The sequence below is a fragment of the Terrapene carolina genome, unplaced genomic scaffold, assembly GCF_002925995.2.
Source record: "Terrapene carolina triunguis isolate 2854851 unplaced genomic scaffold, T_m_triunguis-2.0 Scaffold58, whole genome shotgun sequence".
In the NCBI taxonomy this organism is placed as follows: Eukaryota; Metazoa; Chordata; order Testudines; family Emydidae; genus Terrapene; species Terrapene triunguis.
This window is the reverse complement of record NW_020664409.1, coordinates 83,720,413-83,734,046: the sequence shown is the minus strand read 5'-3', so window position 1 is coordinate 83,734,046 and position 13,634 is coordinate 83,720,413. Positions and strand designations below refer to the sequence as shown.

The following is a 13,634-nucleotide window of genomic DNA, read 5'->3' as shown; positions in this document are numbered from 1 at the left end:
TTAAAACTCTAGATGGCGCACTCCTACAGTATAAGGCTGTAAATTCATGAAGAAATCTCTAAGCTTACTTTTGAGAGTTTCACACTTAATATTCTCTATTGACATATTATTGTCATCTTAAAAGTACACAATAAAAAGGGCCTGTGAATTAGTTATTGTAATAAAGTATCTCCTTGATTTACTCAAGAACTAGCTGAATACATATATTTCTTTTAGCTACTAGTATAAAAGTGAAATTTTAAATATTTAAAGTATATCCCATAAGACAGGGCAACTTTTTATATAGAAGTAATCTGGAGGTGGAAATCCTTTGACCGTGGAACTGATGAGGAATAAGATCATAATTAAGGACAGCAAATGTTTGTGAGAACTGCCACTTTCTAGTCTTGGTACAATTAATACTGAAAACATTCCTAATGTGGAAAAAAAATCCTAGCTTTTATTCCTACACTTGATAGTAAATATTATAAATAATATAGCTAATTCTGAATTGACTAATCAAAGGCAACTCATTTAAAACCAAAATACGTACATCATTGGCTTCACGTTTAACAAGTACTTATGGAAAAATGTACCTATTTTTCAATAATTTTACCAAATTTTCAACCCATTGTTTGGAAACACTTCATGGTTTGTCTCAATGATTCACTGTAAAACCAAATTAATTAATTTTGTTTTAAATCTTTGTGAGGTGAAGTGACCCAAATGAAGTAAACCATGTTTCTGAAATGTGAAAAAGTCCATTATAATACATGCCTTTTGGTATTTAGCAGGATTGAATTAAGGCAATCTAGGGCAAAACCCACATCTCAAGGCCCCACTGCCCACACCCCACTCCTGCTTGGGGTGGAAGCATGTTTCAGAGTTAAGATGAATAAGTCAGTTCACATTTTGGAGCTATTGTTCAAAACAGCAATTTGAGCTATTGTAGGCAGACTCCGGCAGGTAACAGTTACCCTTGGGTCATGTTTTCAAGCTATTTTGTGAATCCATGAGGGACAGAAACTTTTATTTATTTCAATGAAAGCTGAAAGTCTCTGATCTCATCACATGACCACAGGAATTGGGGCCTTAGGAAGGCTTATAGTGCCTTTGACTTAACCTCACTCTGGGTATAGAAGAATATGAAGTTTAAAATATGAGCCATACTATTAATTATGTTGATATCCATCATTAAAATCAAGGGTTGAAGTATTTCTGACTGGAATTTTTTAGTTGATATAATTTCCACTCTGCAGCTCGATTGCTGAAACTGCAGTAGAAGAAACATCTGCATGACTAAATTGCCATAGTTTATGAATTAACAGCAGCTTAATTCTGACTGAACCAAAGATTCATAAACCATTAGTTGCACTGTTTTGCTCAGTAAACATCAAAACTAGTACACAATGCTGTATTCACATAGCTCTTGAAGTATGAGGTGGTTTCCTACTGTCCTTAACTGCACAAATAAAAAATGTGCAGGCAGATGCATCAATCACATAGCTGCACAGACAAGCAGATACTTGCTCATGCATTTATACACAAAGGCTCCAGCAAAGCATTAAGTATATGCTTATCTTTAAGCATGTGAGTTATTTCCACTGAAACCAAGGGCATGATTATATTGCTTCCATTTCTACACACAAGAAAATATCTTAAAAACTTTAATATCAAATTTATTCTTGAATAAACTGTGCACAGATACAGTAATGATTCATGTTTGTATAATGAATACTGCTCAGTAATTGTTTACCTTTTACCACATTTTAACTCAAGTATTCAATTCAGATAATTTTATCTAACATATGGTATTCATCTATATGTATAAGTCTGCAGGCCCAATACATAATTGTACTTGTTCATTTAACAAGTTTATTTCTACATCAGGTTATGGCTTAAAAAGCAGTCACTGTACATACAGGATCTAAAGAGACTGATGTGCAATATGTTTAATTTCTTTGTTATCTTCCTGGGATAAGTTATACATTTCAGTGAGTTTTCATTGTGTCTTCTTCACAGCAGCAATAAATAGACATTTTAAATTTTCATAAAAACATCCTTTAAGATAGCACATTAACTAACAATGGAATTAGGCATTTAAAGTAACATAACTCATAGATCATTAAAGGTTGAACATGGAGTTGTAAAATCTAACATTAGATCTTTTTGTGACAGCCTAAGATTGAGTGATTTGCAGGGCTTCCAACATGTCTTCCACTGCCTTCAGAGAGTACTTAGTCTCTTTCTTACTGCGACCTGCAAACTAAGGAAAAGAATAAACTCACTTTTACCAGTCATGTGACAGAAAATGCACTACACAATGCTGTGCAATAGTCTTGTACGAGCTATGGTTCTAAACGTTAATCAAAAATAACTTTTAAAACACACAGTCCACCAATTTACTGCAAAAACAAACAAATGTTTCAATAAGATTGTACCACTTAAGTTAGCATTCACCTTAACACGAGAAAAGAGAATTTTTCCATTGTCGTCTTTGTGATTTATCACAAACATTTAAAAAAGCTGGTCTTTTATTTGATTTAACTTAGATCATGTTCATATTCTGATAGAGGCAGGATCTGCACATGATAAAAAAACTAATAAGACTCCATATTATTTACAGCACGGGAATGGAATAGTTTACTTACAAAAACATACTGTAAAGCAAGGCAGTGATCACATAAATGTATTTCTCGGTTCAACTGTGATTGTGAGTCAGAACCTTTTATTTAAATTATAATCTACCATTACAATTGTAATTCCAGATTGAATTTGAAATAAAGCCTATATTGGTAATGAAGGAATATGAAGCCATGCAAATACTACCTTTGTACATTTTAGCATTTAAATTCCATACTATACTAGTAGCCTAGCATCGGGGTGGGTGTGGGGGGGGAGGGGGAAGTTGTTGACTACCCCATGCTGATCTCAAAATGAGTTTTCTAACTGTACTGACAATTCCCATCACTCATCAGCCTGATATAACACAACAGATTTATTGGCTAGGTTGGTGCTTCAGTCAAGTGGGAAAAAAGAGCCACCACCATTTCTTTTTTTTCTTTTAACATACCCACACTAAATATTTTGGTGATAAAGAAGTACTGACTATAATTTGCTGTTAGTAAAATACCCTATTCTCTGACTAAATGTTAACATCTAAACACTCAATAAATTTACAATTTAATGATTTTTTTCTTCAAATACCACTGCTGTCCTGCATGCTTAGTGCTTGATTTATGATGTGTCCCATCTCTCTTGTAATTAACTTAATTTAGCAAACTTCTCATGACCTGTTGAGAAAGATTAAGTGATCAAGCTCAGGTAATATCACAGCAGCAGCAAGTTGCAGGAGCTGTTAACCTGCTTTTGACCCCTTAGGCTACAGTCTAGCATTAGATTTCCCTTAATTCCTAGCTGTTAGCTTTGTGTTGCTAAAAAACTAGATTTGGTATGGTAAATAAAAGGGCATTACAAATTAAATATCTAGAAGCATAAAATGTAGCTATGATGACAAACTGTTTACTGTATCCCTTAACTAAAAAATACATCGCTTTTTCTGGACGTGAAATGCTATTTAATTTTGCCTGTGCTAGTAGATGTAAATCCACCTTTTAAATTGTCAGATTCCCATAACTGCCCATAATGATAACACTTTAGAGGAACAGCAGAGATTGCTTTTTGCCTTCCCAGCTGATAAAGTATCTTTTGCCTGGATTTGAACAGAACAGAAAAAAACCTTTCTTCTATGCCCTCCTTTTTCTACACAAAACAAGAACAGTCCTAATCAAATACTTGGGGAGGTCCAATTCTTTGAGAAACAGCTTTGATTTAAAAAAAAAATAAAAAAGAAGCATGTGTTATGATTCCTGTGATTCTTTCAGTAATAGCACAGAAGCCTGTGCACGGTGTGGTCAAAAAGTAATGCTGCATGGTAGAAATAGCTGGGGGATGGGTGGGGGTGATTGGAGAAGGGAGGCAGGGGATTTCAAAATTAGCAGAATTTTACTTCTGTTTCTACTTTAAGGACATTGAGAACAAAATTAATATTTTATGTCAATTTAAGAAACATTACTTGTTAGTTTCATGAGTGGCTGCCTTAATGATACTGACACATGCACTTTAAATTAGAACAAATAAAACTAAACTCCACATCATAACAAATAGAAGCTTGAAATATAATCACTTCAAATTTTCCTTGACGACCAATTATTTTGTCTATTCCGGCATTATACTGCAATTCAGTTGATTGAGCCGGAATCCTTTTTTTTTTTTAATCATGATTTAATTTTCTGTTTCCCAAATGGTTTGTAACAGAATCACCTCTCCAATCATAAATAACATGTGACTCACTAACACTGAAGAATTTAGCAGTGTGCCTAAGAAACATTTATCTGGAAAGTTACCACGAGTGGGATCACATTAAAGATTTTCATGAGCATTAATCAAACTTGCTTGCCTCTGCTGAAATGCTTCTACCACAGGACATGCTAAACCAATTATCTAATTGGAGAGTATTAGGTAGCCATATTTTGTTTCGATGTTAAGCGACAGAAAGAAAGAAGTAGTTCTTCACTTTTTGTGTGATTCATGTCAATAGTTAAATAAATGGATTTTATATACAACTGTAGGGAGCTTGCTTTGATACCACAGGTCAGAATTTCACTAAAAAGATGTTCTGTGACCTCCACACAATGTAAAACCTAACCTTGATAACGAGCCACCAGTCTCAAGTGTTTAATGTAATAGAAATGCACTTATTCTTCAATAGTTGGTACTTTTATAAAGGCTTTCATATGATGGGTTAACAGTGTTTTTTTTACAAACAATTAAACCCAATGCCCCGAGACGTAATCCTGTTTTTAGTGTCAGGGTTAGGAGTTCTAGATACCAGACAATTCTCCCTTCCTAAATGGACATTTCTCTACTAGACCAGGCACAGCTAGAGAAGCACTAGTTAGCAGGGATGGACAAATATTGAACACCTAAATAAATATGGATTGCCAAAAAATACATAAGTGGAAATATTTGTACTCCTAAAAAAATTCACGATCTAATTCGACCTTCCTAACTCTACTTTCCTTGGGAGCCTATTCCAGTCTGACAGATCTTGGATAATTTTGTTTTCCTAAATTGTTTGCCTAAATTTTTTTTTTTAATTTCATCTGAGTGTTCACAAATAAAATAAACCACTTAATACAAGAAACAAAAGTAATTCAATAGTTTGAATAGAGACTCAAGCTTACAGGAAAAAACAAAGCAAAAGACTAAAATTAGGTTCCAGAAGCCAGATGAAGAGAAGTAGGCCACTAAAGAAACATTTTTACTTAGGGCTTATCAAAAATAGAGATCCACTGAAAAACAAAACAACTGAATATTTATCAAATAAACTTGTAGACCTGAACTTGACAAAATAGAGGAAGTTATCCAAAATTAATGGTATTGTGCATGAAACTGGTAGGAATCTAAGTTTAAAATCCACATGGAAAAGCCATCTGAAGAGCATATATTTTGCAATAGATTCCCAACACCTCTACACTTCTTCAATTAAAACATCCATATTCAGAGCCACAAATCCACATTACTTTGCTAGGCAGCCAAATCTGGATGAAGAATGCATAACCTCTCTGGAGTAAGAGAACAGACATGACTGAAGGACAAACTGAGTTGCTGACAATGTCAGCAAGTCCACATAGCAGAACTCATAAACCCCGGGCAAACTCACTAAGATTTTATGTCTCCTATCTCACTTTGCATAGAACTTTGGGGAATGTGGGAGAAGGGTGGAGTTTCGTAGACTATTTAATTATCCAAAATGAGATCTCCTCTCATGAAAAAGGCCATAGGGACGTTAATTGGCACAAGTGACCAAAGTTTCATCTTCAACACCACAATATTATGCAAGGGGTCTGATTCCATATCAACTCAGAAGGGAGAAGGCCACCTACTGCAACAAAACCATTTCCTGTACCACCTGGATTTTCTATGGCGTCACCAAACCCTACCACGGTTTTGTCAGACTCACATTTTAAGCAGAGTGGGATTGGGAAATGGTCCTGTCCAGCTGTATTTTTTTATTTTTTTTTGGCAAGAGGAATGTTGTTCACGCCAGTTGCTGTCTAAATTCTAATTTGAGTAAATACATGCTGCAAATCGAAATCCACCCTGCAGTTTCAGTCAGATATGGTATTTGTCACTTTTTATCCCAAACTGCTATAAAATACATCTGAAGTATGCAATGTGTCACAAAGAAATGAAGGCACAAAGAAGTTCTGACATTTGTTTTAAATATATATTTTAGTTGTGTTAATGTGATCTGTTCTGGTAAGCATCAACGGAGAAAGGGGAGCCAATCATTTTAACCTGGCTCCAACATAACTTCACAAAAACTGTATAACTGCACCATAGAGTAAAACAAAAACAAAACAAAAAATAACCACACAAATCGTATTTCCTGAGTGATACTGAGCTGTTAGCCAGCCACATGAAAAGAACAAGAATAAGTGGCTGTGAATCAAATAACTACAAGCTTTCATTTTTACTAATAAACCTCTAGTTTTAAAGTTCCAACCTGGGACTCAAGATTTCATAGTACTAATCCTGACTATGCCACCAATTCACTAAGGCCAGCACTGTCAAAGGGGCTTGTGACTTTGGGTATTCAACTTGAGACACCTTAAAAGAGGCTGTTTTCCAGAAAGTGCTGAGCACCTGTCCCCCAAAATCCAGTGTTTTAAACTGGGCACCCAACTCACTTTAAAAAAAAAAACTTGCCTTGAGTCCTTTAATCTCTGTGGCTTGTTTTATTCCTGTATGAAAACAGCACTAGTATTTGCATTAATTTTGAAAGATACATCTTTTAAAAGCTATCCTGCTGTACTTAGCTACAAGAAACCGAATGCAACTCACATTCTGCTCCCCAGGTTTCTTTGGTGGATCCTGCAATCCGTGGGATTCCTATCAATATTTTACTTAAGATACATAAGGCACAATTCAACGCGTATTGAAGTCAATGGGAGTCTTTCACATTTTTGTGCAAATCATATATAAAAAGATAGGATGGCATTCCACACACACTGCTTATTATCATGAAGAAATATGCTGATGATTTATTGACATAAGGAATGAAGTGCAGTTAACCATATAAATATGGGGACCTAAGCCATCCTTTTAATTATCAAGTAACTGTGCATTTCTTTATGGGTATACTGTGCTTTGTTTCAAAGGAGAAATCATCAGTGTGCTGAGTCAGGAACCACTTGACTAACAGTGCAAAGTGGAAACAGTCTCACAGTTAACATCTGCCATTGACACTTTCCAGAGAAGCTATACCCTATGTGCCCTCTTGCTTTAGTAAAGCTGTATGTGGTCAGGACCTGATGTCATGAAGAGAAAGCCCAATTAAATTACACAAGCGTCAGCTGCAGAACATCAGTTATACCATTAAATAGCTTTAAGCTAGAAAGCAGTAAGGCACATTCAAGGTAAAATATCCTAATAAGGCACTGTGGGGGAATGAGATACCACACTCCACCCAGACACTGAAATAACAATGTACACCAGAAAGGATACCAATGCAAAGAGAAAAGTGGACTTTTCTTCACACTTAATTTTGTTCGATAAAAGAGGGTGAGAGAGACCAGAAAGGCGTGTGTTGCAATACCACAACCTTATACATACAACAGCATGGAAAGTGTTACTAGGGAGGCCAGGCTCGTGAAAGGATTTCTTCATTGTGTATCATCTTCAGTGAATTTGGTATTATCTGCCTTGAATGATAGGCCTGAGTGAGTGAGCTGGTTCAATTTGTACTACACAGACAAAAATAGTCTCAGAGGAAAGACTTGTCACTATAAATGTCTTCTTCTCCACCCCATTCCCCTCTGTTTGTTACATCCACATTATGTGATTTGTCTTAAACTAGACTGTAAACTCGGGGAAGGGACCATTCCTTCCTGTGTGTTTGTACAACACTTAGCACAAGGAGTGCTATTCTTTATTGTGGTCATCAGTTGCTACCGAGTACAAATAATAAACAAGCTGAGTAGTTACCAAGTTCTGGACATGATTTCAGAAAGCAGAGTGATAGCAAAAATCAACATGCTAATAACTGTTTCCTATTCAAGAATTATTTTAAACCTGCATACAGCCGGATGCATAACCCTTTATATCAGGGATTGGCAACCTTTGGCACGCGGCCCGCCAGGGTAAGCCTCCGGCGGGCCGGGCCACTTTGTTTACCTGCCGTGTCCGCAGGTTCGGCCGATCACGGTTCCCACTGGCCGCGGTTCGCCACTCCAGGCCAATGGGGGCTGCGGGAAGCGGCAGCCAGCACATCCCTTGGCCCGCGCTGCTTTCTGCAGCCCTCATTGGCCTGGGACGGTGAACCACGGCCACTGGGAGCCGCGATTGGCCGAACCTGCGGACGTGGCAGGTAAACAAACCGGCCTGGCCAGCCAGGGTGCTTACCCTGGCGAGCCGCATGCCAAAGGTTGCCAATCCCTGCTTTAAATCATTGGAAAGACTCCCATTGTCTTGGAGTTTTGAATCTGGCCCACAAAGTTTAATTTTATGCAATATATCATGTCCACTTCCTACATAAACTATGGAAAACCAGCACCAACAGTGATTTGGCACATTTTAGGATACTTATCTGGTACATTGTTAAATAATTTATTATGATCTTTATAAACCTGAAGGGAAGGGCAAATACTAAGAACCCTTAATTAGTTTTCTTTTAGTAAATAACACAACTAAAATTGAAATTCAAAACTATTTTAATTGACTACTGACATATCACATATGATGAAACAATCCAAAATATATAGTCCCAAGTCTTGGAGATTCATATAATGCTACCCTGTGCATTCAATGCTAATACTAGAAAGAACTAATCAGTAGAGACAAAAAAATATATCAGTAGACTATACAGATTAATACAGCACGTAAAACATCAGAGTCCTTTATGTAGAAATAGAATGCATACATTTGAATCAGATCATCAGCTGGTGTGACCTGAAATCAATCAAGTTATGCTGATTTACGGAAGCTGCAAATCTGTCCTATTTAATTTTAAAAGAAGCAGAAAAGCTATTAAGATATGCAGACATCTTGCCTTTTAGTAACCCATTTTATCATAACATGGAGATATGCAGTATGTCCAGGAGAAGACTTTAAAATGTAGACAACATACTGACCTGGTAAGCTCTATTGATTTGGTTAGCTGCCCAACTGGCATACTTCATATTGTCCTTTTTCATTTTTGCACTTGCTTTAGGATTGGAAGCAATATGGCTGGCAGACTAGGATTACAAAACAAAAAATAATAGGATTGCAAAATACATACATATACAAAAGAGGGGACCATAGGAACTGGTGGTGTGCTCCACACACAGTCCAACAGAAAGGAACGAAGGGAGAAAGTAAAATGATCCTTGGCTCATAAACAGTCTCCAGCCTAAAACTACATTGTTCAAAGAATTGAGAACTGATCTCACTAAAATTAAAGACTTTGGGGTTCAGCTGTCCACAAGAAGGTCCCTCTCTCCTATCCCTGTGTGGGAGACAGAAAAAGAACTGGGCATATTCAATCAGTCCATTTCCATTTATGGGGTGAAAGTGTCACAAAAATAGCTTTCTGTCTCCATCTGCTGGCAAGGAGGCTATAAAACCCAATGTCTTGGGATATGTCTACACTGCAGTAAAACACCCGTTGCTGGCAGTGCCAGCTGACTCAGGCTTATGCGGCTCGGGCTAAGGGCTGTTTAACCACAGTGGAGATGTTCAGGCTTGGTCTGGATTCTAGGATCTGCAAGGTGGGAGGGTCCCAGAGCTCTGGTTGCATCCTGAGTCCAAACATCTACAGTGCAGTTAAACAGCCCATTAGCCCAAGCCTTGAGAGGCTGAATCAGCTGGCATCGGCCAGTCGCTGGTGTCTAACTGCAGTGTAGACATACCCTTAGTATCCAGACTGACATATTAGAGATCAACAGTTATAAGGTAGTTCAGGCTTCGTGCATGTCTACCCTTAAAATAAATATAAATGTTGAACATAGCTTCATTAGAGAAGTTTCCATTAACGTAAAACACATACGGGATAATTGCTTGCTTGCAGAAAATTCTCAAAACTAATTAACCAACTTGTGACTGCAGAAACACTGGGACTCTACATACTCTGGCAGCAACAAATCCCATCACCACTCAGTAATGAAGAAGCTACAGATTTAGGAAAAAGGTTTTATTTTATTATTAATTTGGTCTCATTAATGCTTAACAATTCAGTGCTTGAGTGTGCCCTAAATAGAAAGGGAAGATATTACATATAGTATGCTTGATTCATTACCAAATGTCTAATTGACAGCTAGTGTCCACTAATTTTTTTTTATTCCCAAGTAAAAACACATTGTTAACTTAAGGTTAAGACAGTCCTATAATAATAAATATAATTGTTAAAAAGCACATACTGTTACCATTAATAACCCAATCCCCAAAAATGCATGTAAATGGTAAGTTAAGGTTAAATAAATAATAATTCTAGTACCCTCACAGTTCACTTTATCCAATTGCTTTTCAAAGGTGAATTACTTAAAATGTCGGCAACTCATTTACACTAGGCTTCCTCTGTTGCTACCCCCGGTGGAGTTGAACTGGTGTAGGAAACTGGGGAAATTTTTGCAAAGTTTCTGTAGTACAGACAAGGTTATAGAATAATCACACTTTTTGCAATTAAATTCCCAAACAAAAACAAAACCACATTACAATGCGCTAACTAGATCTCAACGCACTTTACGCAGGTTGACGTATAATTATCTCATTTGATATATGGGGAACTAAGGGCACAGAAGGGTGATGTGAAGGTCAGGGGTAGAGCAAGAACAGAATCTAGGTCCTCTTGTGTCCCATTGATTTCAATTGGTGTGGAAGCAGGCCCTTAGTGCGTTGGCCAAACAAACAGTTCATTCCTGATATTTAATAACTCTCATTCAAATCAGTAAAACTATTATATTAGACTAGGAAGATTACTGAATTTTAAATGACAACACACAATCAATGAGTATTCATTCAAACTCACCATGTATAGTCCAAATAAAGCTCTCATGTTTCTGTTGTTCAGTTTCAATGCTTGTGCAAAATATTTTCTTGATAGCTCAAGGTTTTCAAGCCCGCCTTGGGTATATTTAACCTGTTAAAATTATAGACTGATTAAACCTGTTTTATTTTACTACTTTGAAAATTTGCATGTTTCATCATGCCTCGGGCACCAGAAACTGCAGTAGGTAGATATTTTCTATTGGAATGAAAGAGATTATAGAAACTACTCTTAAAATCATTAAGACTCATCTAAATCTTGAATGTCATGTGAAACACAAAAGGCAAAGCACTAGTCTGTGAGGTACCTAATCCTTTTAATAATCAAATTTAGAAAAAAGATGCTCTCACTATAAAAAAAGTCACTGCTATTTTAAATGTCGCTCACTGACAGAATAAAGGAGAAATTAAATGAATTAATTCCCATTATTACATTAGCTAGAGAAGGGAATACATATTAGAAGATGTATTCTAGAAATCTGGATTTCTAGGAACCACAAAGTGATATAAGCAGACTCTTAAATTTGAACAATTATCTAATATTTAATCCATGTAAACAGAATGAATTGTATTTACTCCCACTAATAATAATGCCATTTTTTTTAAATTTAAAAACTGGAATCTAGTGCAAACTGCTAAATATCTTGGGCCAAATCCTGTAATTTTTTCCCAATTCTCTGTCAGGCAAGATTTCCTACAAAGGAGGACTGCAAGATCTGGCCCCTTGATTGTACCAAAAGCAAAACATACTTCCCAAGAAAAGCATTAATATTATGTCAAGGTTTAATTTCTCATGCATTTAGTTTTGAAACTTCATTGAAGAGCATAAACATTTCAACAAGCTTAGTTTATTTCAATAAGAATTTGTACATTCAACAAATGATGGTTTAATTCTTATTTACAATTTAGTAATAGTAGTAATTCTAGGATTTAAAAAAAAAAATCATTACTGAACGTGCAAAGTTCTATCAGGTGTTTTAAACTGATGCCTCCTCTTTGTACTTACTTAAAATCCCAAAGGTGAAACATAGAATAAAAAATATTTTTTTTAGTATTTGTATTATTCCCATTAGTAGCAAAACCAGAACAGCTATTCAAACACAATTGATTCTTTTGAAAATACTTACTTCAGCAAATTGCTGACAATATAAGTGGTTGTGTGGATTAGTCATCATAAGCTCCTCCAAACAGAAGGCCGCCTTTGCATAGCTGAGGAACATCAAAACCAGAAAGTGACATACAACAAACTGCTGATTTGATGTGTGTACAGGTCTTTGCTATTGTATTCTTTACAATTCAGTATTTTTAGCCCTCCTTATTATAATCGTATATTGTCTCTCATTATTTCATGAAATTTATGATAATAAAACAGAATAAATTTGTTAGTCTCTAAGGTGCCACAAATACTCCTGTTCTTTTTACGGATACAGACTAACACGGCTGCTACTCTGAAACCTTAAAAAATTGAGGATTTATTCTTTTTTTATATAAAATCATAATACCTGGTGAACTGAAATAGGCTCAGTGGAAATGCTCTGATATCATTGTGAACTCATGTTTCTTTCAGAGGACTATGCATTGAAGTTATTGAAGGATTCCACACCCAACAGTGTAATGACCAGTATTGAGTATATATTATGTGTCATTTTAATGGATTTGGCATACAGAAACAATTAATATAAGGTGTGAACACTTAAGACACCTACTAAGCAGTGATGGGTACCACTGTAATATACAAGACATCTTCTGGTGCTTTTTCAAAACTTTAAAAAACCCAAACTGCTACAAAGCATTTGATTAATTTTAAAGACAAGCTACCATCATTTTGTTCCACAGCTGAAGAAAGTATTTTAAGTTATTTGATGCCATATAAGCCATTGAAAATTATGGAGTAAGGCTCTGATTCTGGAATTAACCCCCTGCTAGGTCTACCCTTTAGGAATTAATTGCAAGACTGAGACCTAACACCTTAACGTGAACACCCCTAAATCAACTATACCAGATTTGCATACAGATACAAAATACTATACACATTTAAATGGAAATATTTATACCATTCCAAAAGAGGAAGTTACCACTCTTTTCTTTAATGAAGTCTTTAAAAAAATAATAGAGAAAAAGCTCACAAAACCATTTTGGGGGCCTTTTTGTTTTCTAAATATACAAACCATAAAATTTCAGTGTGGTTCAAATGATTTACACTGTTACCTGTAGAACATTCAGAATTTGGATTTAAACCAGGTATAAGACATCTTAGTTCAATGTGGTTTGAAATAGTAAGATGCCCAAACCCAGAAAACTGGGGTTCATAAAGTAAATATTGACAGATATTTACTTTAGCTATAATAGCAAATGAACCATGTTATGAAAGTTTATAGCTGTACACTTTATATTTGTAATAGGGACTGTATTTTTTAAAATAAAAACTAGCAGTTTTGGTCCACAATTTACTCATAATATCTTGGTACATACATTTATCATTATATATTATCACGGCCCCGATTTCAGCTTACACACATATGGATGGCTACTCCAAGACCCCTCACTGAGGCTATGGAGAGGCACAC

General features: G+C 35.9%; 1 protein-coding gene across 1 annotated transcript in view; it reads right to left on the bottom strand.

Moving 5' to 3' along the window:
• Positions 1-1,642: 1,642 nt before the first annotated feature.
• Positions 1,643-13,634, bottom strand: part of EMC2 (ER membrane protein complex subunit 2) — a 59,733-nt gene continuing 47,741 nt past the window's right edge. The window contains exons 8-11 of the mRNA XM_026646076.1: positions 12,195-12,276; positions 11,051-11,161; positions 9,177-9,281; positions 1,643-2,245 (exon numbers count right to left, since the gene is read on the bottom strand). Coding sequence (XP_026501861.1) covers positions 2,159-2,245; positions 9,177-9,281; positions 11,051-11,161; positions 12,195-12,276 — 385 coding nt within the window. The 3' untranslated portion in view covers positions 1,643-2,158. The remainder of the gene's footprint in view (positions 2,246-9,176; positions 9,282-11,050; positions 11,162-12,194; positions 12,277-13,634) is intronic.